This window comes from Camellia sinensis, chromosome 10 (genome assembly GCF_055761805.1).
Source record: "Camellia sinensis isolate YWXY chromosome 10, ASM5576180v1, whole genome shotgun sequence".
NCBI lineage: Eukaryota > Viridiplantae > Streptophyta > Magnoliopsida > Ericales > Theaceae > Camellia > Camellia sinensis.
The window spans coordinates 69,701,723-69,729,614 of NC_138970.1; the positions used below are offsets into that span (position 1 = coordinate 69,701,723).

General features: G+C 41.6%; 1 protein-coding gene across 1 annotated transcript in view; it reads right to left on the reverse strand.

Moving 5' to 3' along the window:
• Window positions 1-5,700: 5,700 nt before the first annotated feature.
• The window catches only part of LOC145800465 (uncharacterized), a 45,279-nt gene continuing 23,087 nt past the window's right edge, over window positions 5,701-27,892 (reverse strand). Inside the window, exons 6-9 of the mRNA XM_082890146.1 lie at window positions 10,993-11,745; window positions 9,578-10,217; window positions 6,658-6,989; window positions 5,701-6,246 (exon numbers count right to left, since the gene is read on the reverse strand). Of these exons, the coding sequence (XP_082746272.1) occupies window positions 5,701-6,246; window positions 6,658-6,989; window positions 9,578-10,217; window positions 10,993-11,745 (2,271 nt within the window). The remainder of the gene's footprint in view (window positions 6,247-6,657; window positions 6,990-9,577; window positions 10,218-10,992; window positions 11,746-27,892) is intronic.

Below are 27,892 nucleotides of genomic sequence, written 5' to 3' on the forward strand. Positions count from 1 at the left end.
TGAATATCACTTTCTCTTTCTAAAACCAAACTTTAAATCAATGCATGGCTTACAAATCGTGCTCGATCATGCAATGCAGCTAGATGAACAATAAGAACAACAAGAGTAGATCAAGATTCTAACCTCAAGACACGAATCTAACGGCTTAAGGTGTGAAGATCAAGCTTGGAAATCTATTCCCTCTCTAAGAACTCCTCATTCTTCTTCCTAGAGCCTCTCTCTCTAAAAGACAAGGATATGATACAAAATGATGTGTTTCTCAACAGCTCACTGACTTAACCCTCTGCTAGGACACGTGACATCGGCTGGTTGGCTCTTCTCAAAAAGGTGACTGAGTGAAAAGACAAGACTATGACAAAGTGTGTTCATTAAGCAAGATGGCATAGGCACTCCGGCAGGTAATGATCTCGGCTAAGGACAAGGCTTCGGCAAGTAAGGTCTCAATGATCTTAGCTACGAAGGACAACACTTGACTTAGCTGTGCCACACCTCGACCTAGATGTGCCACACCTCGACCTAGGTCATACTAATCCAGGAACAAGATCACTAGGTGGAAGGGTAACATCTCGGCCTAGATAATACACATCTCGGCCTTGGTAATGAACACCTCGGCCTAGATAGTGACATCTCGGTCCATATGCCAAGGTGCGAGTGGAGGTTAACCAAAAGATTCCAAGATAGTCCTAGGTATAAGAGATTCAAAGGTGCGACCCAGGCTTAAGATGACCTCGGCTAAACACACACCAAGCAAGGAACAAAGCATGCAACAACACTTAGATAAAACAAAACAGGAATTCATGAATGCAACTTAACAAGACAGAGTTATATATATATATATATATGCATGTGACCATGACTAAGGCAATGCGAGGGTTGTTACAGTCGACCTACCACCAGGTTATGAGATTCCCCTCAGCTATAGGGGAAATTGAGCAAATTTGGGACGATCAAGTCATGTCGAAGCAATGCTTCGTGGCAGTGAACGAGAGTCGAGCTGCCAAAGGCTTCGTCCAAATGGTTGAAGGTCCTGAAGACTAGGGAGTCCTTGAAGATGTGGGTGCCAAGGCCAAACACAAGGCTGTTGAAGAATTGGTGGAAGTGCGGATCAACACTGAAAATCCAAACAAATTCTTTTTGCTAGGGTCAAGCCTTACTGCCCAAGAAAGGACCGAGATGGTAGATTTCTTGATGGCGAATATCGAAGTCTTCACCTGGACGCGGTATGGCATGCCCGACGTTGACCCAAGCTTTATTTGCCACCAACTCAATGTCTTCCCGGATGCGCGCCCAGTCATTCAGAGAACAAGGAGATCGGCTCTTTATCATGCCGAGGTAGTCGCAGAAAAGGTAAGGAACTTGCTTGAAGCACGGGCTATTCAGGAGGTACACTACCCTCGGTGGATTTCAAACATGGTCGTAGTACCCAAGAAGAATGGGAAGTGGTGAGTTTGCGTTGACTACAAGACCGTCAACCGAGCTTGCCCTAAAGACAGCTTTCCTCTGCCCAGAATAGACCAGCTGGTGGATCTAACGGCCGGGTATAACAGGCTCAGTTTTTTGGATGCCAACTGCGGTTATCATCAGATTGCCAGGCATGGCCCCGGCTGTGAGATAACCTCTTTCACCACTCCAAGGGGACTCTTCTGCTATCGAGTCATGCCTTTTGGTTTGAAAAATGCCGGGGCAACTTTCCAAAGGATGGTGACTAAAATGTTCGCTCCTCTGCTAGGCCGGATGATGGAGGCTTATATCGATGACATGGTGGTCAAAAGCAGGCATCAGGCAAATCACTTGTCCGACCTAGCCGGGATGTTCGCCATTCTCAAACAGCACAAGCTACGCCTAAATGCATCGAAGTGTGCCTTCGGCGTGGGATCCGGGAAATTCTTGGGCTTCCTAGTCACAAATCGAGGTATCGAGGCAGACCCCACACAAATCAAAGCCATACAAGAATTGAAACAGCCCAACTCAGCGAAGGACGTGCAGTATCTAGCCGGAATGGCTGCCGCGCTTAACCGATTCATAAGCCGGTCATCAGATCGCTATCGCCCTTTCCTTTGAGCCTTGAGGTCCAAGTTTTCATGGGACAAGGAATGTGACAGGGCTTTGGCCGAGCTCAAGGCGTATTTGTCTTCTGCTCCGCTATTGGTAACACCCAAGCCCGGCAAAGAACTCTACCTATATCTGGCAGTTTCACAGCATATAGTTATGCGGTGCTTGTCCGGTCTGAGGGTATCCAGCATTTCTCTACATTTTACGTGAGCAAAACCTTGCTACCGACAGAGTCGAGGTACTTACCGCTGGAAAAACTCGCTTTGGCATTGATGATGGCCTCCATGAAATTGGCGCACTACTTTCATGCTCACACAATTGTCGTGTTGACCGAATTTCCCTTGAAAGCCTTGTTTGAGTGGGTGGATTTCTCCGGTCGAATTTTGAAGTAGGCAGTCGAACTGGGACAATTCGACGTCAAGTTTCAACCTCGAACGGCCATAAAAGCACAAGCATTGGCTAATTTCGTTGCTGAATTCTCGCCTGGAATTCACCAAGTATGCCCAGTGGATCTCACTGCGGTAGCTGAGGAAGTGAATGAAGGCTCAACGAAAATTACACAGCAGGGTGATGGTAGCGACGCGAAACTTGCGCGCCTGTCCATAGCACCCCCTGGCGGAATAGTACAACGGCCATGCAATGCGACGACGGACTTGGGCATAACAGACCAACCTGTTGGGTCCAGTACCGCATCGCCGGAGGGGGATGAAGTGGAACCAAACAGCGGCGAACCTGAAACCGAACAGCCAAGTGCCCGTGATCCCATCAACCTTCAAGCCTCCCAGGACCCCTCAGAGTGTTAGAAATCTTCGTCGGTGAAATGTGGAAACTTTTTGTCGATGGAGCCTTAAATCGTCATGGCGGGGCTAGGCATAGTTTTGATCTCGCCAGATGGTCTGACCATCGAGCACTCTATCACCCTCGGATTCCATACGTCAAATAACAAGGCTGAGTACGAGGCGCTATTGGCCGAACTTAAGAGTGCGCTTCAGTTGCACGCATCCGAGCTGATGGTTTATAGTGACTCCCAACTTGTTGTCAACTAAGTGTCCGGGGTCTACGTAGCCAAAGGCGACAGAATGGCCAAGTACCAAGCTCTTGTAAGAGAACACATCAAGCGATTCCAGGCAATAAGGGTCTAACAAATTGGTCATGAAGATAACGGCCGAGCAGATGAATTAGCCGGTCTAGTTTCCATGGTCGACAGAACATCTCCCAGCCCTCTCCTGATTGAGTTTCTTCCAAGGCCTAATATCGAGGAACCCAAGCAGACAGAAGTACTCTACTCCGAGCTTGGCCCTTCTTGGATGAACCCTATCTTCCTCTTCCTGAAAGAACGGACCCTTCCGGTTGACAAAAAGGCAGCGCATAAAGCCTGGGTGAAGTCAGAGCGGTTTTGGCTCTCTCCATCTGGCGCTTTATAAAAGAAGTCCTTCACCGGTCCTTACCTCAAGTGTGTACACCCAAACAGTGTGGAAGCTTTCCTGTACGAGATTCATGAAGGCATATGCGGAAGTCACATTGGGGGAAGATCTTTGGCCTACCGAGCTATCTCGCAAGGATATTGGTGGCCATGCATGCAAGCGGACGCTCAAAAATATGTTAGAAAATGTGAGAAGTGCCAGAAGTTCACCCGCTAAATTCACCAACCGGCTAGGGGACTTCTGCCCCTCACAAGCCCTTGGCCTTTTGCGATGTGGGGGCTAGACATAGTGGGACCACTCCCAATGGCACAAAGCAATCGGAAGTTCTTCATTGCGGCTACGGATTATTTCACCAAATGGGTTGAAGTTGAGCCTCTGGCGATTATCAAGGAGAAATACGTCATACGGTTTGTCTAGCAGAATGTGGTAACGCAGTTTGGTGTCCCCAAGATTCTGATTTCAGATAATGGCGCCCAATTTGACAGGCGCTTATTTAGAGGATTTTGTGAGGAATTGAAGATCGAATTCTATAACTCCACTCCGGCTTACCCGCAGTTCAACGGCCAAGCCGAAGCATCAAACAAGACCATTCTTGATGGGTTGAAGAAAAGACTTGAGAAAGCTAAAGGAAAATGAGCCGAGGAACTCCCAAGTGTCCTTTGGGCATATCGGACTACCCCGAGGCATTCCACCGGTCACTAAACTCCTTTTGCCCTGGCATACGGCATGAAGGCAGTCATCCCATTGGAAATCGGCATGCCCACTATCCACAGTGAAAATTTTGAGCCCAAGATGAACTTTGAAGCAGTCGCAATGGAATTGGACCTAGCTAATGAGCGCCGAGAAAAAGCTTTGATCCACTTGGCCGCATACCAATAAGAATTGTCCAAGAAATACAACAAAACCGTGCACCCCAAATCGTTTAAAGTGGGCGACTGGGTTTTAAGAAAGGTCGTGGGCAACACACTGGTGTCGGGCGAAGGGAAGCTAAGGGCAAACTGGGAAGGGCCCTACAAGGTAACCGGTCTCGCGAGCAAGGGGGCATACCATTTGGAAGATTTGGATGGCAAAGGCGTACCCCGGCCATGGAATGCGGCTAACCTCAAACTGTACTATTTTTAGTATTTTTCATTCTTATGTAATTTTTTGAGGAAGGATTTGTTTTCCCCACACTTTCGAATGTAACACTCTTTTTGTCAAATATAATAGGAGTGACTTATCTTTGCTGAAGCATTTTGCTGTTTTCGATGCCTGCTTTGAGGTTTCAACCGAAATGTTTTATTCCGGTTGAAAGAGTTGATGATTTACTCAACTTTGTGGTTTCAACCGAGATGTTTTATTCTAGTTGAATGAGTTGATGATTTACTCAACTCTGAGGTTTCAACCGCGATGTCTTACTCCGGTTGAAAGAGTTGATGATTTACTCTACTCTGTGGTTTCAACCAAGATGTTTTACTCCGGTTGAATGAGTTAATGATTTACTCAACTCTGAGGTTTCAACCGAGATGTCTTACTCCGGTTGAAAAAGTTGATGATTTACTCAACTCTGTGGTTTCAACCGAGATGTTTTACTCCGGTTGAATGAGTTGATGATTTACTCAACTGTGGTTTCAACTGAGATATTTTACTCCGGTTGAAAGAGTTGATGATTTACTCAACTCTGTGGTTTCAACCGAGATGTTTTACTCCGGTTGAATGAGTTGATGATTTACTCAACTCTGTGATTTCAACTGATATCTTTTACTCCGGTTGAATGAGTTGATGATTTACTCAACTTTGTGGATTCAACCGAGATGTTTTACTCCGGTTGAATGAGTTGATGATTTACTCAACTCTGTGGTTTCAACAAAGATGTTTTACTCCGACTAAATGAGTTGATGATTTGCTAAAGGCTTTAGCCGAGATGCTTTGTCCCAGCTACAAAAGTTGGTGATTTGCAAAAGATTTAGCCGAGGTGCTTTACCCCGGCTAAAGTAGTTGACGTTTTGCTTAAAGGTTCCTGCCGAGATGGTGGGACATAGTCAACAAAGCAGTGTGACAGTTAAAGAAATCAAAACTTTTCATTGATGAGAAACTGAATTACATAAAGTGGGGCAGGCAACCCAGTTACATTCTTTAAAATAAAATAAAATAATAAAAAAAAAAAACACTACACTAAGGGGGAAAGGTCAGCAAAGTTATCCCTAGTTGCGACTACCTCCAAGTCGACCGAAGTTGTGGTTTCTCAAGCGCCAGACTCAGCCTGGTCGGCGTCTTTAAGGTGGTTTCCTCCCTCGACATCGTGTTCGGCGTTGTCCCCGCCTTCTTTCTCGGCCTCAGCTTGCAGGGCACTGAAGACATCGTTTGCATATGGCACCATGTAGGCCGGCAGAGAGGCAGCAGGGGGAGAGGCAAACACATCGGTTCCAGATCCTTGACCGAGCTGTTCGCAAGTAGCCTTCCAGCCGGACTTAAAGAAAATGTCTTTGGTGGCCTCGACATGCTTGGTGTAACTTTCCTCGGCCTTCCTGAAACCTTCGTTGTTCGCCTCGTCCACTTTATCCTTCCTTGATTGCTTTAACGCATCCAGCTCGGCCTGTAGAGCATCCATTTCCTTCTCAACAACTCCCAGTTGGCCGAGCAATTTGGAATTGTCAGTATTAGCAATCTCCAGAGTAGTTTTTGATCGTTCCAGCTCGGTTTGAAGGTGCTCAACCTGGCTGGCGGCGTCGGTTGCCTTCTGCTGAAGTCTGTGAATCCGCTTCATCACCAGATGTTGTTTCTGGATGGCCTGCAAAAAGAGATGTTGAGTAAAGAAAGCCAATAGTGCAAACACTTGGAAAAATTTGAATAAAGCATGCGAAATTCTTACTCGGGTCATAGACTTGACCGAGGACCTCACGAGCCAGGTGTCAGGCACGTGATCACTGCCGGTCACGTCGCTCGGCAGGAGGAGGGCTTTGGTCAGATTGAAGGCTAGGAGGTGTTCCTTGTCGCCTTTGACTGAAGTATTTGCCGGGATCTCCTTACCCTGGTGCTTCAACTAGGGCTTCCAAGGCGAAGTAGGTGCAGATGCGACCGCGGGTTACTCGGTGTTCAGTTCTGCAACGAGCTCAGCTGTGGGATTAGCGGTTCAGGGCCTTTTCCCGGCTCGGCGGGTGTCCTTGGTGGTCTGCGCCGCGGCAGTTGACGCCAACGCAACCACATCCCTGCTTGTTTGACTGGCAGCAGCTGTATGGGAAGGGATGCTCGACAGCTCGGTTGAGGTGGCGGTGATGAGGTTTTTTATCCGACTTCGCTTAGCCATTTCTTCTTCTTCGGTTAGCCGGATAAGGGGCATGTCCGGTAGTGTTGGATCGGGTGGTGGAGACGGTGCGTGGAGAAAATCCGTTACTCTACTTCGGCGTGGAGCGGAGTATCTGTAAGTCGATACGTAGCTGAGAAGTTCGTGGCAATCCTGATTACGGTACCGCAGCACAGTTCTGATGGGTGCTTCGTTGGGATTATGGTAGTTGGCTTGCAAAGCTTCGATGGCTGCAAAGAGAAAAAGAAGAAAAGGTATTAGTACAGAATAGTGAAGTAAAAGAATTTGACCGAGCAGTTAGCACAGCTGACAAGTTGAACCGAAGTTCTTAATGATGTACCAGCCGGGCACATCGGCTGTTTCGTGATTTCCAGACACCCAGAAAAAGTCATCGCCGTGCATATCCTTATCTAGGGTGCCGGTTACAATCTTCTCTTTGCCCCGCCTTATCTTTAGGTAGTAGTTAAGTCTGTCGCCTGTATGCCCGAGGGTGTACTAGCGAAGTATCTCGGCTAATCCTAGGTTAAGGCCCAGCCGGTTATTCAGCTCGGTTATCCCGTTTATTATTCGATAGGTGTTGGTTGAAACTTGGGTTGGTGCTAGCCCAGTGCGCCTCAGGAACTCGCACAATAGAAGGTTAATCGGGAAGCGAAGGCCACCTTCGATTATGGAAAGCACGATGAAAGGACATTGGTCCAATCTGCCGTAAGGGGTTGTGTCCTCTGTACCGAGCTGAAGATGTACGTTTGCAGGGACGCTGTACTCTTCCCAGAACGCGGCTAGTGCGACCGGCGTGTCGACCAGGAAGCGGTAACACCCCATGTGAAGCCGACTGATTTTAGCAAGGCTGTGTTGGTTTGGCAAAATTCTCGGTTGATGGCTGCTCGGCTTTAGAGAGCCTCAGTATTGGTGCGTGGTCCCCTTGGACTCTACAGTAAAAGGAAGTGTAAGTGTAAGTGGGAGCGCGGTAGCGCAAAACGAGCTTGACTTTAGCTCGGTCAGATGGAGTGCCAAACCATCTCGGTCACAAGGGTAAACCCAGAAGCTCAGCCGCTCAAGCCGACCAGATTTTAGCCTGGTCGAGTGGTCTAGCACTCTGTTACCTCAGTTCCTACGCGAGTTTTGCAAACTCGTAACTTGTTCGATTTTGGTATTTTTTGGGATCAAAAGAAGACCTGGAGCCCGATCCGCCCCAGATTGTCGTGTGTTCATCACAAAAGCTGAAGAACAGTTGAGAGAGAAGGGACAGAGGTGGATATTGGGGAGTGACGTCCTAACACCTACTTCAATCTTGCCCTAGACTCAATATCAAATGAAAAACAACGAAGAGATTACAAGAACTTACCAGTTTGGGGGCGAAAGTCGATTCTTCGAGCACGAATTCAATCCAAGGCAAGAACAGTGTTTGGGTAGAGAGGATGGCACTACAGCGTTTGGTCGTTAGGAGTGGAGGAGAAACAGTAAGAAGAAAATGTGAAGTGGCAGAGGCGTGTTTATAGGAGAGGAAGAACCGCCAAAAATTTGAATGTGAAGAGACGGCTGGGTTGGCCATTCGAGGCCAATGAGCGAAGGACGCATGTCCTTATTGATGGCGGCGTCAGTGTTGAAGAGATAGAAAGGAGAGTTGAGGCGTCGACCGAGCAAATCAAGAAACCGGTCGTGGGGAGTAGCGCGGTCGACGTCTTGCAGTTTAAGGACCGAGGGAGTATCTACCACAGTCGGATCATGTAATCCAGTAACGCTTGCGTGGACGGAATTAAAGGGCAATTGAGAGGGAGATTTATGATCTGGCTTTGGGCCGCAGTAGAAGCCGGGAAAAATGAGGGCCGAGCGTGTTTGGGCCGAGCTAACTTGGGCTTGTCCAGGGGTGGTTTTTCCCGGCCGAGGCCCAGGACCATGTTTGGACCGAGCTACTTGGGTTTGTCCATGTCTAGTGTCAGTTTTGCTCAGCCAAAGATCAGGTCCCGTGTCTGGGCCGAGCTTACTTGGCCGAGATGATCGCCCGCCAACCCGGGTTCCATGGTTGGCACGTTTAGCTCGGCGGGAAAGGCCTTTTGTTTGCCAGCTCGACCTGTCTTGGACTCGGTTTTGCCGAAATGCTACTGAGCTCGATTGTTATGGAGCTCGGCGAGTGACGCACTCAAAGTCGTTACGCAGCACGATCGTGTAAGGCCGAGGTGATACCGTCGGGCTATCAAGTTCCCACTAATGTTGTCTGGCGGTTTGGTTAGGTAGTGTTCGCTAGATTTGTGCTAACAGATGGTAGAGCAGCTCCACGTGTCAAGAGACTAATGGGTGCAGAGTTGAGCGCAGAAAGTATATAAGCATGACTGCGCCCCCCCATGCTGGGCAAAAACATCATTTGGTAAGATAGACTTACATTCATTGAGCTTCTCTCTCTCTCTCTCTCACTCTCTGAGTATGTGCTAACTTGACTGTCGGAGGGGTTTCCGACAATACACCGCCGGGTAACTCACTGTCGTTGTGTTCTCAGGTTGATCGGATAGATTCAGAGCTTGGACGAAAAGAGTATGGACAGCGACGAATATTTCCTCCTCGTACAGATTCCTAACATTGTCCAATTATCATTGGACATGCCATAGGTTTGTATTCCTTTATCTTATGTTTGATTCATTGAAATTAAATGAAATAGGATGGTCATTCCATTAGAACATATATTTTCATATTAGTGAATCAAATACAACCTTATCATAACTACTTTTTTCTTAGCTGTAAGATGTATAGCTAAAAAAATTGAGTAGTGAAGTTGTCTTCTTGAGTTCGCCGAAAACTTGCAAATATATAATTGGAGTTTTACCTGGAAATTTGGGGTAGAGTCTTGCTTTGATTATTTTGGCTGGAATTTTAGTATCATTTACATCCGGCCCAAAGCACACGAGACTTGGAAGATTTGCAAGGTAGACAGAGTGAATTTCTCGTGAAAAGATTTCTTCTTCGTTTTCCCTGGTGACAATCTTTTCAACCTTCTTGCAATGTTGAACTGTTAGATATTCTAGATTCACAAGAACGTTGGCCATGGAAATCGTGAATATATATCTCAGGTTGTCACAGTGCTGCACTCTTAGAGAACTTAGATTTTGGAAACAATGAGTTTGTTGCAAAATATTCTTCCATATGTGGGTCAACTCGAGCAAATACTTCAATTTCAATTCGCTTAACTGAGTGATTAATGTTTCTTTCTCAGCAACATCAGCACATACACCCTCCTGGAGATCAAATATCATTTCCAGTGAATCGCACCACCATACTTTTAGCCCTCGTATATTGTGTAGCCTTTGCATTAACTTGGATGAGACAACACTTGATAATTTTCCACAACACTGGACCCGCATGAATCTTACTTTGTCAAGGCGTCCGACTTCAAGTTGGTTGTGCCATATCTCAGTTGGCTCATCTATTCCTGTGACATCAAGTGTTCCCTTGGTGCTTAAACTAAACTGCAATTGTTATCACCTCAATTGTGTTAGTGACATATTTGCTAATCTATTGTTTGGTTAAAAAAATAAGATCGGACTAATAGTTAAATACACATCATTTCCAACAAAATATTTCAGGGACTAATTATTTAGAACTAACAGTCTATTGTATTGCAATCTACTTCTATCTAGTCCATCCAAACAAACACTCCCTTAGTGTTAAACACCATTTATTTGGGAGCTAGGAACAATTGACAAAAGAATAATTAATGATATACAAATAGAAAAATATATAAAATTTGTATACAGAATGATGTGGTTGCGCTGAGACTTGTCTTTTTGAAATCATGTGCCCATTAAAATGACATTTAATTACAAAAAATATCACCATTACATCATTATGGAAAAAAATTCGGGAAAATATCATATCAATAGAGTTTTGAAAAAATAATTAGAAATTAGTGAGAAACTTTATAAATATTCATAATCAAAATTGTAAGCTTTTTCATGGACTTGTATTTTTTTTTTTTTTTTTCCTGACATCAACTGGGATGTAATAATCCCAAAAAATTATGTCTAATTTTTATTTTTTAAAAGAATGGATAATTTTTCTTGGCAAAATCTTTGACCACATCAATGCTAAAGAGTTTATTCTCCTTGATTTTGGGTACCCAACAATTCTTTCCTCTTCAAACATTTAGAGGTTTGTCCTTAGTTTAATGGATATTATAAATATTTTCTTTGAAAGAATGAGTTGGTAATGTTGAATACTATAATTTTAAGACAACTCACTTACCTTTCTATCCAAGAGATGGTGTTGAACTGAGTTAAAAAATTTCACTTCTCGAACATTGCGCTCTTGTGGCTCTAGCATTCGCTGCAATGATGAAGGGAGTGCCCTCATGTTGGGACAATTGATTACTTTTATCTCCTCGAAGAATGATCCTTCAAATGTGTAAGCTTGGGGACATAAACTCTTGAGGTTTGGCAGATGATAGAGTCTGAGACTATTTAGTTGAGGGAACATGATTATATTTGTTGCAACTTCATCATCTACTTTGGGTTCCTCATTAACAATCGCTTCCAACACACCACATGCAGCTACAATTATTTCCTGTAGTTTCACAAGAAGTCTAGCTTGAGAATATGAGAATATATATCTCAAACTACTACAACCCACTACTGTTAAGGATGCCAGGTTCTGAAAGCTTGGAATTCTTAGTAAGTTGCTCTTCCAAACATGTGTCAACTTTGGTAGATAACGTAGGACCAATTTTGTTAATGAAGGGAGTACGATATCTAGATAGCCTTCCCTAACAATTATTCCTTCAAGATCAAATGCAACTTCCACAGATTGACACCTCTCCACACTAAGTAGTTCAAGACTCTGCATGCCCTTAATCACATTGGATGGAAAAAGAATATTTGATAGCTTACGACACATCCAAATATTCATGTATCTCACTTCAGGTTGAAGTTCCCTAGGCCATATCTCTATCATGTTATCCATTCCAGCGATCGCCAATTTCTCAATGGTAATTAATTTAACCTACAAAGTCCATTCACAGGGTTACAAATATAGTTAATACACAACATATTTTATTTCCATTAAAAAAAATCCATTAAATATCATTCATTTAATGTTGAAAATAACATAGCAAAATTTCTGATTCTGTTTGTGTCGAGTGTGGTTTAGATAATGAAGTTGCTAACCCCTTAGTCATGATCTTAAGTGAATTTCATCGTTTTTTAAATTAAAATTATTTTCTTCAAAAACTATAAAATTGGAGTATTGCTCTATACAAGTTTAAAAATTAGACCCACTTTTTAAGTTCAATGATGTGACAATCAATTAAGATATCTAAGGCGACATTCTCTCTCATATCTTCTCTAATTATTAACCAATCATATTATTTACATATCATTGGATCTAAAAAATTCGTGGACTTATATATCATTTTTCATGAAATTATATGCGTTTTGTAATGCAAGCTCACTATACTTGAAAATCATTGATTTTATTAGTTCATTGCAAGATAAAGTTAACAAGAAAAAATAGAATATATTTTTGAGTTTAATAAAATATTGGCCTCCAAACACGCTTTACAATGTAAATCAGATTTTTGACAATTTAAGTAAATATGATCAAGTAAAATGATTGAGTGGGATCCTTGTTTGTTGTTTTTTTTGTGTTTTGTTTTTCCTTTGATTGGTCCCTCTCCAATTCTTTGGTCAAGTGCTAGCATAGGATTGCGCTTGCTTTTTCATGCCAACCTAATTGGGATTGTCGACTCTAGCTATGATACTTTGTGCACTTCCCTCCTTTGTTGATGTAAGTTATGCTTGTAATTTTACTTTTCATCAATAAAGTCTTTTCTTTGCAAATCAAAAAAAAAAAAAAAATTAGATACTGTAATTAAGTATTACCATATTAGAATATTTTTATTCATAGCTTTCTTGGTGGCCACTCTTACATGACTATATATAGGCCTCTTATTGTATTGTGAAGAGACACATTATTGAATACACTTTTCTATTTCTTCAATACTACTAACATGGTATCAGAACTATAGGTTAAGTTCTTGCTATTCTTTGCCTTACCGGCGGGCAACAACCTTTCCTTGGATGCTCGCTGGATCTCAGTCCTATTTGCTATCTTTGCATCCCAAACCCCTTAGTCCTTGAACCTGAGTATCTCACAGCCACACATTCGTCTCTTTCTCCGACCATCACCGCCATTACTCACCTCAGCTCCTGCCATTGCCTCTACCTCGGACGTCTATTCCATCACCCCAATTACAGCTCCAGCCATGGCGCCAGCAGTTCCAACCCATCGTCGCCGTCCTTCGCTGTTGCTCAACCACCAACCCACATTCAAGATCTTTCTCTTCCTCTCTTTGATTTACCCCTCTCTCATCTACACTCTCATTTTTTTAATCAAACCCATCCTACACACTTTCCCAAACCCACAATTTTTTAATTAAACCCATCCAAAATTCTCTTTCCCTCAGGTATACTCTTTCTATTCAAACAAAACAATATGTTTTTCAACTCAATCACACAAGCTTTTTCTATTCAAACAAAACAATATGTTTTTCAACTCAATCACACAAGCTTGTCCCACTATTAAAATGAAAATTCCTTTCTACAATTTTTTTGTTTTAGAATATGATCTCTCTCTTTCTTCTACTCCACTCTGTCTTTCCCTATATTTCGACCTCAAATTGATTTATATCTTCAAACCTATTTGAGCTTGAGGGGGTAGGGGTAATATACTTATATCATGGTGAGCAAGGTGATACACCATGCAAACACCCAAGCTGTCCCTTGGCGCACCACCGCCTAAGCTACCCGTTGGCACGCTACCTAAGTCGGCCCCTGATGCATTCTGTCTTAAGCTACCCCCTGGTGCACTCAATTACTACAATGGTCCTGTACGACCATAAACTGTCTTTTGGCATTAGCTTCGGTTGCTCCTACAATGATCCAATATGACCATAAACTATCTTTCAACATTAGTTTCGGCTACTCCTACAACGATCAGGCATGACAATAAATTGCATTCCAACATTGTTATTTTTATTTTATTTTATTTTCTGTAGTTTCTCTTTCCAATCTCAAATTGGTCTCTTTGCAACCACCTTGAGTTTGACGGAGACTGTTAGTGAATATTGTATATATATATATTATATTCACTATATAATAGATACTGTAATTAGGTTTTACCATATTACGATATTTCTATTGTTAGCTTTCATGGTGACCACTCTTCCTTGCTTATATATAGGCCTCTCATTGTATTGTAAAGACAAATTTTATTGAATGCACTTTTCTATTTCTTCAATACTATTAACATTGAGAAAGAATAAGGTTAACAAGAATGTTTTCTATTAAAATATCAAGCTTAAATTAATTAATTTTTGCTTTATTAATATTTTGAAAATCGAGGAATGACTGATTAGAGGTGAACTTATAAATTTTCTGTACTCTATCGGGGGCAAACTCACCTAAAAACAAAATAGGTTTATCATACACACACACACACACACACACACACACACACAAAGAGATCAGAGTGGCTTAGGGAGGTAGAGGTAGGGCCAGCCTTGAGATTTATCATATCTTAGGCAAACTATGAAATGAGGCCCTCTTACATATACTTTTTTGGGTAAATTACAAATGCATCCCATGAAGTTTGCTTAAAATATGAATTGCTTCCTGTGATTTTGAAAATTATAGCATGTCTCTTAAGGTTTTTAATTTCATAACAAATAGAGCATTGTATTAATAAATCATCAAACCAATTAACGAGATTTAATGATATCAGAAATTTATTTCAATTAATAATTTAGGTAATTTTATTATTGAATAAAAGAGCAGTTACAAATTTCATTTTTTCAATTAATTTTGTTAAATAAAATTTTTTAACAATGGGATATTTATAATTTTCTAAACCACAGAGGTAATCTATATTTTAAGCAAACCTTAAGAGGTATTTATAATTTACACTACTTTTTTTGTAAAAATTTTATAGATAAAATGATAAGTACTAATAATTTTTTTATTTGTTAATAGTCACAAAAAAGTTTACTTACACAAATAATCGTTAAAATTATAAATTAAAATTTACTTCCATATATTAAGATTAAAAGAAATCATTGCAAACTCTCAAAAGGATAAAAATTTGATGTTGTTATTTTATAATTTAGCAATATTCAGTTTACAATTGACCCAACTATCACATTTTAGCAGCAAAATAACTAATTAAATTTTCATAATCTAATTTATTTACCAAATCTTTTGAAATAGATAATATAACTAATCCATTTGATAATTCTTGCAACATTATTGATCAAAGGAAAGATTTATTCAATATATATATACATTCAATTTGGCCCAACAACACATATATATGAAAAAATTTAAAATTGTTCGTTGCTAGTACAAGAATTTTTTTAGGGGCCCTTTAGACTAGGCCACAATCAATAAAAAAATTTACGATAAATTACAAATATGTCTTTTAAAATTTTCTTAAAATACGGATTCCCCTTGTGATTTGGAAAATTATAAGTATTCTCAATTTTATTTTATTAATTAATTCATATAATTTTATTATTGTATGAGAGAGCAATTAAGAATTTTATTTTTTCAATTAATTTTGTTAAATAAAAAATTTTGCTTAATAAAATAAAAATAAAAAAATTGGGCCCCAATGTTTATTGGGTCTATTTGAATAATATAGTATAAGGTACTAATGAATTGGGTTATCTACCAGCCGATCCTGTTTTTGGATTTTATTACCCATTAGGTTCTGACTTAGAACCTTATGTACACATAAGTCCTGGCCCATCTATTATTTTTCCGTTTTTACCCCTGAGTGTTTTGTGTTGCCCTAAACAATCCTTTGTTCTCTCTTTTCCTCCACCATTTGTGCAGCCTCTCTCTTTCTCACTACTACTACAATAACCTATTACCATCACGCCTCTCATCACACGGAGACCACCATCATCGCAACTCGCCTACATCTGATGGCCAACCATGCGTAGTTCGTAGAGAGGGATTTGTGGGGTTGCAACGACTATGCATGGCGACAATGAGGGTTGCGATAATGGTGGGGCAGCGGTGGTAGGGGCGAAGATGTGGGTTGCGACGAGGAGGGGAAAGGGATGGAGGTCAATGGCTGATGGCCAGCGATGGACAAGGTTTTGGGTTAGGGTTAGGGTCAAAGACAATGAGAATAATTTGGTATTATTTAAAAATTAGTGGTGTGTATTGAGACACAATTAAAAGCTTTAATTTGTGTGTGGTGTGAACAGAGTAGGTGGTATGTACTGAAAGGATTTGTGATGTGTAAATAGAGTCACCCTAAGAAAAAGGAAGGACTTAATGGAATATCAACCTTATCAATAGGACTTTTAGATGATTAACCCTACAAAATAACATTGTAAAACTAATCATTTCAAAAGTTCTTCCCAAGAATTTTAAGTAAATCAAAAACCTTATAAATTATAAAAATCTCTTTGGAACCACTACTCAAATGTAACGCCCTCAAAATAAACCCATTATATATATATATCATTGACATGCATTATTTAATGAAAACATTTTATTAATTCGCTCATCAGAGTATTACTAAATAAAAGCATCACATGTAACATCGAATAAAATGCCCTACAGGCTTACTTCTTTCCCAGCCAACACTTGGATACAAAAATATGAGTTCTAACTCAATACAAGAAAAGCCCTAGGCTTGAATGTTTACATGTATTAATAAATAAAGACAATTAACTAAAGATAGTCTTCTTCAAAAATCCAGAAGCCAAACCCTCCCAAGCTAAGTCCTTGGAGGTAGCTTATCACCTGAACCTGAAAATGATATTCCCATAAAGGGTGAGCTACAGCCCAGTAGGAATATACTAAACCACATATAAGCAATGAATAAAGCAATAGCATTCAACAGATGGTTAACCAAGATAATCAATTACTTCATTTTACAGTCTCATGACACTATTGTCTAAGATACGTTTTACTTTCCAATTTTATCAACATGGCTCAGAACCTGGCCAAACTTACAACAGTGAATTACATATATCATGTTCACATCCTTCCAATATCAATAAACAAATGAGACTCAAGCTCAAATCAAAACACTTCATACTTCCAGATTGATACACATTTTAGTGCTGTATCAATAAAACACTTCTATATAAATAAGCACACATAAAAGTGATGCTAATGGAGTCCATCCCCTATCTCCTCCCAAACAAAATCCGGTTTAGAGGTCCATCCCCTATCTTCCCCTAAACCGTGGAGTACATCCCCTATCTCCTCCCACACAAAACAATGTATGCAAATGCAATGCTCAATCAATACATGTATTTTCTGTATCAATGCAATAGTCAAAATTAATGACTTAATCAATGTGATTAGTTTCAGTTATTCCTAATCCACATGCAATGTCTACAACAATCACGACTATCCTCCACCGATAGCCCAAAACAGTTATTTCTAAACTGAAAATAACTATGTCAACAATTCAATAGACAAATGATTCAAATTATCCAACTACGCCATTTAATCAATGAATTTAACCATCTTTTCTCGATTCCATGAATTAATTATACAAATTAATTTAATAATACAACTAGGGTTTTTCCCAAAATTTACCAAAGTATCCCCAACATATCAAAATACCAAAACTTAGAACAAAACATATAAAATGGAGTAGGAAATCCCTACCTCGAAGAAATAACCCCAAAAGAGAAGATGGAGATGAATGCCCAAACTCCAAAGTGCTCCAAACTACCAACAATTCAGATTAAATGGAAGCCCTCGACCCACTCTATCTTTTTAATAACGAATCTAAGGTAGAAACTCACTCTAAATAGATCAATCCCAAGAGAGAAGGTGTGTAGAGGGAGAGAGAACTCGTACCTAGGGTTTTGGAATCTGAAAGGGAATGAAAAACTGATCTGAAACACGTTGCTGCCTATTTAAACCTGACAGGCTCGCTCGAGCGAAGACTTGGTCGCTCGAGCGACCAGACACAGAAGAACCACGCTTGAGCCAAGGAAGCCTTGCTCGAGCCAACAACCCAAAAGCTCGCTTGAGCGAAAGAAAACTCGATCGAACGAAGAACCCAAACCCTCAGGTCTGTAACCAGACTCACGCTCGAGCGAAGGAACTACCGCTCGAGCGAAGAACGGACTAACTCGCTCGAGCGAAGAAAAGCTCGCTCGAGCCAAGAATGCAAAGCTACAGGTCCATACTGGACGCCACCTCTCGCTCGAGCGACCAACTCCTCGCTCGAGCGAAGAACCAAAAACCTGGACAGCAACACTTGGTTTCTAAACCCAACCAACCTGAAACAAACCTGCCCAACACATCCTATAATTTCCAAATGAGAAAATAAGGGATAACAACAACAACAACAACAATTATACAATGACAGAATCTACGGAATCTAAGTCCGGATACAATAATCAAATGGGAAAAGACCGGGGTCGCTATAACCTCCCCCCCTTCAAAGAATTTCGTCCCCGAAATTAAGCATAAATTTTTGAAAACAGGTTTTTCTCAATTCCCAAAGATATTATAAAACAATAATAAACAACTTGACCCAATACTGGTCACTTCATCTCTTTATCAAGAGGCATCTCACAATATATAAAACAACATATATTTCAGCCTGCATCACTATTATGCATTATTCCTTTCAATGTTAGCAATTCCCATATCATATTTAATTGCTTGATATATACAACACATTTAACAATGTAATCAACATATGCAATGTTACACTAAACTCCTTATAATGAAGCAAGTTTCAAAATACACCCATTTACCAAAACATACTCAATGTTTTACAACTTAAGACATATGTAAGGCTCTTAAGTTCAACACCATTACAAAATCTAAAAACAAGATTACAAATCGATAAACATGTCCGGGTATTTTCCGCGAACTTCCAACTCACGTTCCCAAGTGGCTTCCTCCACTCCGTGATGTTTCCACAAAACTTTGACCAAAGGGATGGTTTTGCCTCGCAAAACTTGATCCCGCCTATCCAAGACTCGAACCGGTCTCTCCTCATACGAGACATCCTCATCAACCACTAAATCAGTCCAATCCAACACATGTGATGGATCTGGCTCATACTTCCGAAGCATACTCACATGAAACACATCATGTACTCCGGACAACTGCGGCGGCAAAGCTAAACGATAAGCAGCCTCGCCAATCCTCTCAAGGATCTCAAACGGACCAATGAACCGAGGGGACAACTTCCCGCTCTTCCCAAATCTCATCAAACCCCGTCTAGGTGATATCTTCAGAAAGACATGATCACCCACCTCAAACACCAATGGTCTCCTCCTACGGTCGGCATAAGATTTCTGACGACTCTGTGCTGTAACAAGTCTCTTACGGATAAGCTCAACTTTCTCCGTCGTTTCCCTCACCAACTCCGGACCCAACAGAGGTGCATCACCCACCTCGGACCAACAAACAGGAGACCTACACGGTCGGCCATACAAGGCCTCAAATGGTGCCATACCGATACTGGACTGGAAACTGTTGTTGTAAGCAAACTCTACCAATGGCAAGTGTCTCTCCCACGACCCACTAAAGTCTAGAACACACCCTCGAAGCATATCCTCAAGGATCTAAATGGTACGCTCAGACTGCCCGTCAGTCTGAGGATGATAAGCCGTGCTAAAGGTCAACTTAGTGCCTAAGGCACTCTGCAAACTCTGCCACAACCTGGCAGTAAAACGAGGATCTCTATCTGAGACGATCGTCACTGGGACCCCGTGCAATCTCACTATGTCCCGAATATAAAGGTCGGCAAGATGATCTACCGAATCTCTCACGCGCATCGGAATGAAGTGCGCCGACTTAGTCAACCGGTCTACAACCACCCAAATAGCATCACTACCCCGCTGAGTCCTCGGAAGACCCACAATGAAGTCCATAGTGATGTATTCCCACTTCCACTTGGCAATAGGCAAGGGTTGCAACAAACCCGCTGGCCTCTGATGTTCGGCCTTCACTTGCTGACAAGTAAGGCACTTAGATACGAAAGCTGCCACATCTCTCTTCATACCCTGCCACCAAAACTGGCGACCCAAATCCCGATACATCTTAGTGCCTCCCGGATGCACCGCAAGGCGTGAATAATGAAACTCTCGGAGTACCTCCTCTCGGCAAGACTCCGGCACAAACAGACGGTCTCGGTATCTCACACTCAGGTCAGAATACACCGTCAAACCCTTCTCAACCTTCCCACCGGAAATCTTCTCACGGAGAGATTCTACCTCAAGATCACCTCTCTGAGCCTCTAACACTCGAGTCACAAGTGTAGGCTGTGCAACAACAGAAAACAAGGCCGCAGCCTCAACGGATTCACCCAGAAGTAAATCAAACTCCCCAAGTGCACCCAACATCTCCCATTCTCGGATGGCTATACTAGCTATGTCACCAACAGGTTTCCTACTAAGGGCATCGGCCACTACATTGGCCTTTCCCGGATGATAATGTAACTCAAAGTCCTAATCCTCTATAAATTCCATCCACCTCCTCTGCCTCAAGTTCAAGTCTTTCTGTGTAAACAAATATTTCAGACTCTTATGATCTGAGAATACCTCAAATTTCTCACCATAAAGATAATGCCTCCAAATCTTCAAGGCAAATATCACAGCTGCCAACTCTAGATCATGCGTAGGGTAATTCTGCTCGTGAATTTTCAACTGACGTGAGCCATAGGCAACTACTTTTCCTTCTTGCATTAACACACAACCCAGACCCTCTCGTGAGGCATCACAATAAACCGCGTAACCCAACCTTCTCTCCGGAATAATCAACACCGGAGCGGTGGTCAATCTAACTTTCAGCTCTTGGAACGACTTTTCACAAGTCTCACTCCACACAAACTTGACTCCTTTCCGAGTCAGTCTAGTCAACGGTGATGCTAACTTGGAGAAATCTTTCACAAACCGACGGTAATACCCAGCTAATCCCAGAAAACTGCGAATCTCAAATACACTCTTAGGCTGTGCCCAATCCTGCACTGCCTCTACCTTGGATGTATCAACAGACACTCCTTCCCCGGATACCACGTGGCCTAAGAATTTGACTTCCCTCAGCCAGAACTCACACTTCCCAAACTTGGCATACAGCCTATGGGCTCTAAGTAACTCAAGCACCACCCTCAAGTGTGCCTCGTGCTCCTCCTCAGAAGGCGAATAGATAAGGATGTCGTCCACAAAAACAACTACAAACCGATCCAAGAATTCCCGGAAGATCCGGTTCATCATGTCCATAAAGACTGCCGGTGCATTGGTGAGCCCGAATGGCATTACCAGAAACTCATAATGGCCATACCGCGTACGAAATGCCGTCTTCGGAATATCCGCTTCCCTGACCCTCAACTGGTGGTAACCCGATCTCAAGTCTATCTTAGAGAAACAACAGGAACCCTTCAACTGGTCAAACAGGTCATCTATACGGGGCATAGGGTACTTATTCTTGACCGTGGCCCGATTCAACTTCCGGTAATCTATACAAAGTCTCAAAGCACCACCTTTCTTTTTAACAAAGAGGGCCGGTGCTCCCCACGGCGAAACACTAGGACGTATAAAGCCCTTATCTAGCAACTCCTGGAGCTGAATCTTCAACTCAACTAACTCGGCTGGGGCAAAACGATAAGGTGACATAGAAATCGGCGCCGTGCCGGGCACTAGGTCAATAGAGAATTCAATCTCCTGGTGCGGTGGCAAACCAACAAGATCCTCGGGAAAGACGTCCGAGTACTCACAAACCACCCTTGGCAACACAATCTGAGTCTCATCATCCTCACTAATCGAAAGGTTAGCAAGTAGACCACTAAGCTCACTCCGTCCTCGTGGAATGCACCCCGGTGGCAACACATTACCAACCCGGTCCCCCAGAAAATGAAAATACTCTCCGCTCACGGTACAACAAGTGACCCTCTGGCGGTAGCAATCAATAACTGCCCGGTATGACGATAACCAGTCCATACCCAAAATAACATCGAAACCCCTCATAGGCATAACTACAAAGGAAAATGGGATTCTATGATAATCAACCTCTATATCACAACCCCTAACACCTTGTTTCAAAATCAATTCACCCCCAAGAGGTGACACTACACAAATAGGAGATGCTAGCTGTGCTAACTCCAACTCCAAAACAGATGCAAATGCGGCAGACACAAAAGAATGAGATGCACCCGTATCAATCAAAACATTAGCAACCGAGTTGCAAAACAAGAAGGTACCTCTCACAACTGATGGTGCTGGCACAAGATCCTGCGCGGTAACAGCATACACGCGCCCAGACAACCTCTGATCAACCTGCTCACCCCTAGGAGCATAAGATTGTTGCACTGACTGGGACGATGAAGCCCCCAGATTGGCCCTCGAGGCCTGACCCGACTGAGCTGGCTGCTGTCCCTGAATCTGCCTCAAACCAGATGCACCAGGTGTGCCACCCAACTGCAGGCAATACCTCTTCATATGCCCTGGCTGACCACACTGATAACACGAGAGTGGCTGGCCTCTACCCTGACTCTGGCTCTGAGATCGAGCTGAAGATGATGCTGCTCTCTGCACTCCTCCCCTCTGAGGACAAACTGGAGACTTGTGACCCAGCTGGCCACACTTGAAACAGGTAATGTCTCCCTGACTGCCTTTCCCCGAACTAGCACTCGGTACAGGAAAAGTCGATCTAGAAAAGCTACCCTGAGACTGCTGAGGATTAAAACCCTTCTGTCTCCTACCATCACTCTGACCATCCTGACTCCTCTTGGAGCCCTTCTGTCCTTCCTCCTCCTCCTGCATCATGATTTCCATGTGGGCTGCAACATCAACCAGACGCCCATAATCCCGAATCATAGTTCCCCCAACTCTCAGCTTGAGGCCACGTCTCAACTTCTTCTCAAACTCAATACAGCGGCGTTCCTCAGACGCCACCAACTCAGGTGCAAACCTGGACAAACTAGTAAATGCAGCCTCAAACTCGGCCACTGAAGAACTCGACTGCTTAAGCTGGCAGAACTGGTCTCTCAGCTTCTCCCTGACTGCTGGAGATAAGAACTTCTCCTGGAAAGCATTCACAAAAGCCTCCCATGTAGCTCCTATACGACCCTTAGTAAACTTCCACCACTGACCCGCATCCCCCTTCAACTGGAAAGATGCCAAGGTCACTTTCAACCCCTCGTCTTCGATGCCAAGCATCTCAAACGTCTTCGTTGTCTGTTCGAGCCATTCATCTGCCTTAAGCGGCTCTTTAGGATCACCCACAAATTCATCCGGATTAGACCGGAAGAACTCCCTCTTCAGAAAGGAAGGTCCTACATCTGTAGCAACATCCCGAGCTTGATTCTCAGCTCTGAGAATGCCAACTGACTCCCTGAATGCCCCTGCTATCTCTCGGGCTAGAGCGCCCATAGCTTGCTGGCCTGCTGGCTCGGCCACATTGACCTGGCCAACTCCCTCCTGGACTACCGGAATCTCCTCCGGCACAGGCACCTCCTGCCTACCCGGCCTACCACGCCTACCGCGTCCTCGTCCTCGTCCTGACATCCTAACAAAGGAAACAAAGACATTAGCACATTAATAAATGTGCCGAAGCTAAACACTCGCGTCCTAATGCAATGGACAACAATAATTCATTCCACGTAAGCACATAATCACATAAGCACCTACGAATTTCATTCCCGGATAATGATAGTCCCAATGCGTTACTATAGTTCCGGTTGGAAGCAGCAGTGATCAAGTGCATTTCCAACAAGACTACTAGAAACTCAAGGGTCCAATCAACATCCTAGAAACTACATTCCATACCCACATAATCACATAAACATGTTATCACATAAACATATAACTTTACACTAAGTCTCTATCGAACGAGACGAACCCACTGTGATACTAATCACTTCCCACGTACCCAAAGTATTCAAACCCGGTACGCTCTGATACCAAGTTGTAACGCCCTCAAAATAAACCCATTATATATATATCATTGACATGCATTATTTAATGAAAACATTTTATTAATTCGCTCATCAGAGTATTACTAAATAAAAGCATCACATGTAACATCGAATAAAATGCCCTACAGGCTTACATCTTTCCCAGCCAACACTTGGATACAAAAATATGAGTTCTAACTCAATACAAGAAAAGCCCTAGGCTTGAATGTTTACATGTATTAATAAATAAAGACAATTAACTAAAGATAGTCTTCTTCAAAAATCCAGAAGCCAAACCCTCCCAAGCTAAGTCCTTGGAGGTAGCTTATCACCTGAACCTGAAAATGATATTCCCATAAAGGGTGAGCCACAGCCCAGTAGGAATATACTAAACCACATATAAGCAATGAATAAAGCAATAGCATTCAACAGATGGTTAACCAAGATAATCAATTACTTCATTTTACAGTCTCATGACACTATTGTCTAAGATACGTTTTACTTTCCAATTTTATCAACATGGCTCAGAACCTGGCCAAACTTACAACAGTGAATTACATATATCATGTTCACATCCTTCCAATATCAATAAACAAATGAGACTCAAGCTCAAATCAAAACACTTCATACTTCCAGATTGATACACATTTTAGTGCTGTATCAATAAAACACTTCTATATAAATAAGCACACATAAAAGTGATGCTAATGGAGTCCATCCCCTATCTCCTCCCAAACAAAATCCGGTTTAGAGGTCCATCCCCTATCTTCCCCTAAACCGTGGAGTACATCCCCTATCTCCTCCCACACAAAACAATGTATGCAAATGCAATGCTCAATCAATACATGTATTTTCTGTATCAATGCAATAGTCAAAATTAATGACTTAATCAATGTGATTAGTTTCAGTTATTCCTAATCCACATGCAATGTCTACAACAATCACGACTATCCTCCACCGATAGCCCAAAACAGTTATTTCTAAACTGAAAATAACTATGTCAACAATTCAATAGACAAATGATTCAAATTATCCAACTACGTCATTTAATCAATGAATTTAACCATCTTTTCCCGATTCCATGAATTAATTATACAAATTAATTTAATAATACAACTAGGGTTTTTCCCAAAATTTACCAAAGTATCCCCAACATATCAAAATACCAAAACTTAGAACAATACATATAAAATGGAGTAGGAAATCCCTACCTCGAAGAAATAACCCCAAAAGAGAAGATGGAGATGAATGCCCAAACTCCAAAGTGCTCCAAACTACCAACAATTCAGATTAAATGGAAGCCCTCGACCCACTCTATCTTTTTAATAAAGGATCTAAGGTAGAAACTCACTCTAAATAGATCAATCCCAAGAGAGAAGGTGTGTAGAGGGAGAGAGAACTCGTACCTAGGGTTTTGGAATCTGAAAGGGAATGAAAAACTGATCTGAAACACGTTGCTGCCTATTTAAACCTGACAGGCTCGCTCGAGCGAAGACTTGGTCGCTCGAGCGACCAGACACAGAAGAACCACGCTCGAGCCAAGGAAGCCTTGCTCGAGCCAACAACCCAAAAGCTCGCTCGAGCGAAAGAAAACTCGATCGAACGAAGAACCCAAACCCTCAGGTCTGTAACCAGACTCACGCTCGAGCGAAGGAACTACCGCTCGAGCGAAGAACGGACTAACTCGCTCGAGCGAAGAAAAGCTCGCTCGAGCCAAGAATGCAAAGCTACAGGTCCATACTGGATGCCACCTCTCGCTCGAGCGACCAACTCCTCGCTCGAGCGAAGAACCAAAAACCTGGACAGCAACACTTGGTTTCTAAACCCAACCAACCTGAAACAAACCTGCACAACACATCCTATAATTTCCAAATGAGAAAATAAGGGATAACAACAACAACAACAACAATTATACAATGACAGAATCTACGGAATCTAAGTCCGGATACAATAATCAAATGGGAAAAGACCGGGGTCGCTATATCAAATAAGTCCAAGTCTTCTGCAGTGTTTTTCCTTGTAATGTTTGTGTAGTGCACCAAAATAACGCCATTTTGGTATGCGCACAAAAAACAATGAAACGAAACAAAACATAGAAGAGACGAAAGAGCCAGAGAGAAGAAGACCCACAGTGCAAACAAAGCACTTCTTCACCTTCCTTTCTCACATCGACCACCTCTGGCAATCACCCTTCATTTCCCATCCCATCCCATCCCTCTCATTTCCTAAAATATGCCATTAACATCTCTGGCAACCCCCCCGGCCTAGGAGATCCACCTCATCTTCCCACTGTAGCCCCATCCCTACCAATCCTTCCCCCCATCTCAACTCCGACGAGCCTCTCTAACCCGTTCCAACCCCCACCCGCCCCTTTCGTCCGCCATTGTTGTCGCAAGCTCTCTCTATATCTGTCTCTATTTCTATTTCGATCTCGCCAACGTTGGTGTTAGCGGGGGTAGTAGGGTGGTCAAATAGTGGAGGGGTAGTATCGGTCAAGCACCTTCTTCTCTCTCTCGCCTGCGGGTCTTTTCTCTAGTGCTTCTATGCTTTGCTCTTGCGTTTTGCTTCAAAATTATTTTTTTGGGGGTGTGCAACAAAACGATGTTAGTTTAGTTTTGCATGTGGCATTTATCCATGAAAAATTCTAACGGTGAATGATAGCGAGACTACATTGTAACAAAATTGAAAATATAGGGTTTAAATTGAAACTATAGTGACTAAACTGACATTTCGTTTAAACTATAGGGACTAATGGTTGTTCCTTAACCTCAAAACCCTTTATTTTAAATTGAAGGGATAATTACAAAAAATAAAAAATAATAAATAAATAAAACCTCCAATGTTTGACACTTGCAACAATATAAATTCTAAGTTTTCAATTATCAATTGAAACCTTAATTTTTTTTAAAATTGTTTTCAATCTAAATCATTTGCCTACTTTTGTTAACTAAAATTCACCCCCCAAAAAATAGTATTTTAGTTATTAAACTCAATGTAGATATACATAAAATGTCCAAAATATCCATTTTCATTGAGTTTAATGACTAACATACCCATTTTTTTTTTTTATCGATTTTACTTAACAAAAATAGGCAAATGATTCAGATTAAAAACAAATCAAAAATTCAGGTTTTAAATTGACAAAATCAAAACTCATGGTTTATTTTGTTACAAGGGTCTTTTTTTTGGTGTGTGTGTGTATGTGTATATGTAATTTCCCCTAAATTCTTCCATCCAAAATACAATCTTAGTATTTTTAAATAAGAGGACTTGCGTGTAATGCCTAACGTATAGACTTATTGTCCAATATGTCTTGTGAGAATTAATGACATTTTTCATCAAATACTATTAAAAAATGTCACTAATTATTAATTTTCAGCGACAATTTGAAAAATTTGTCACAAAAAATGTCATAATTATAAGTTTTAACGGTAATTTAAAAAAATCATTACAAAAAGTCGCTAATTTTCAACTTTCAATGACAGTTTGAAAAATTCGTCATAGAAAAATGTCACTAATTGTAAGATTTAGCGACAAATTTACTAGGACTTGATGGGAATTAAGTCCAACTATTAGGACCTATTGATAGTTTACCCGTCAAATAATTTGGTCAAATTTCGCAAAATTACAGTCCAATTCATATTGGTTTAGAAATAGGGCAAATTATACCAGTAGTCTCTATAATTGTCTCTCATGTCAATTTGGTTTCTGTAATATTAATTTTGCCCTTTAATTCTTCAAATTGTGTCAATCTAGTCCAAGTGATAATAGCTGTAAAAAAAATGAAAAAAAATCAAAGGCAAAATGATCTATTAAAAAAGGAAAGAATCATTTCAAATTGGATGTGAATCCTTCAATAACTTTGAAGGGAATTTCAAAACCATTTTGTCCCTTAATTTTAATCCAATTTCTAAATGAAATATTATCAATTAGACTAAATTGATACCATATGCAAAATTGAAAGGTAAAATTGATGCAATTAAAATTATAACCAAATTGATATAAAACAAACTGCAAGAATTAAATGTAATTTATCCAAAGAAATACAACACACAAAAATGGAAATTTGTTCCTAAATACTATATTAATTTCAAGTGTAGTTTGATGTTCTTATTTTTGCATCCAACAACATATTCAATCCCAAATATGTTGTGTTCTCATTATAGACAAAAAGGTCAAATGAAAATAGCAAAATAATAAATAA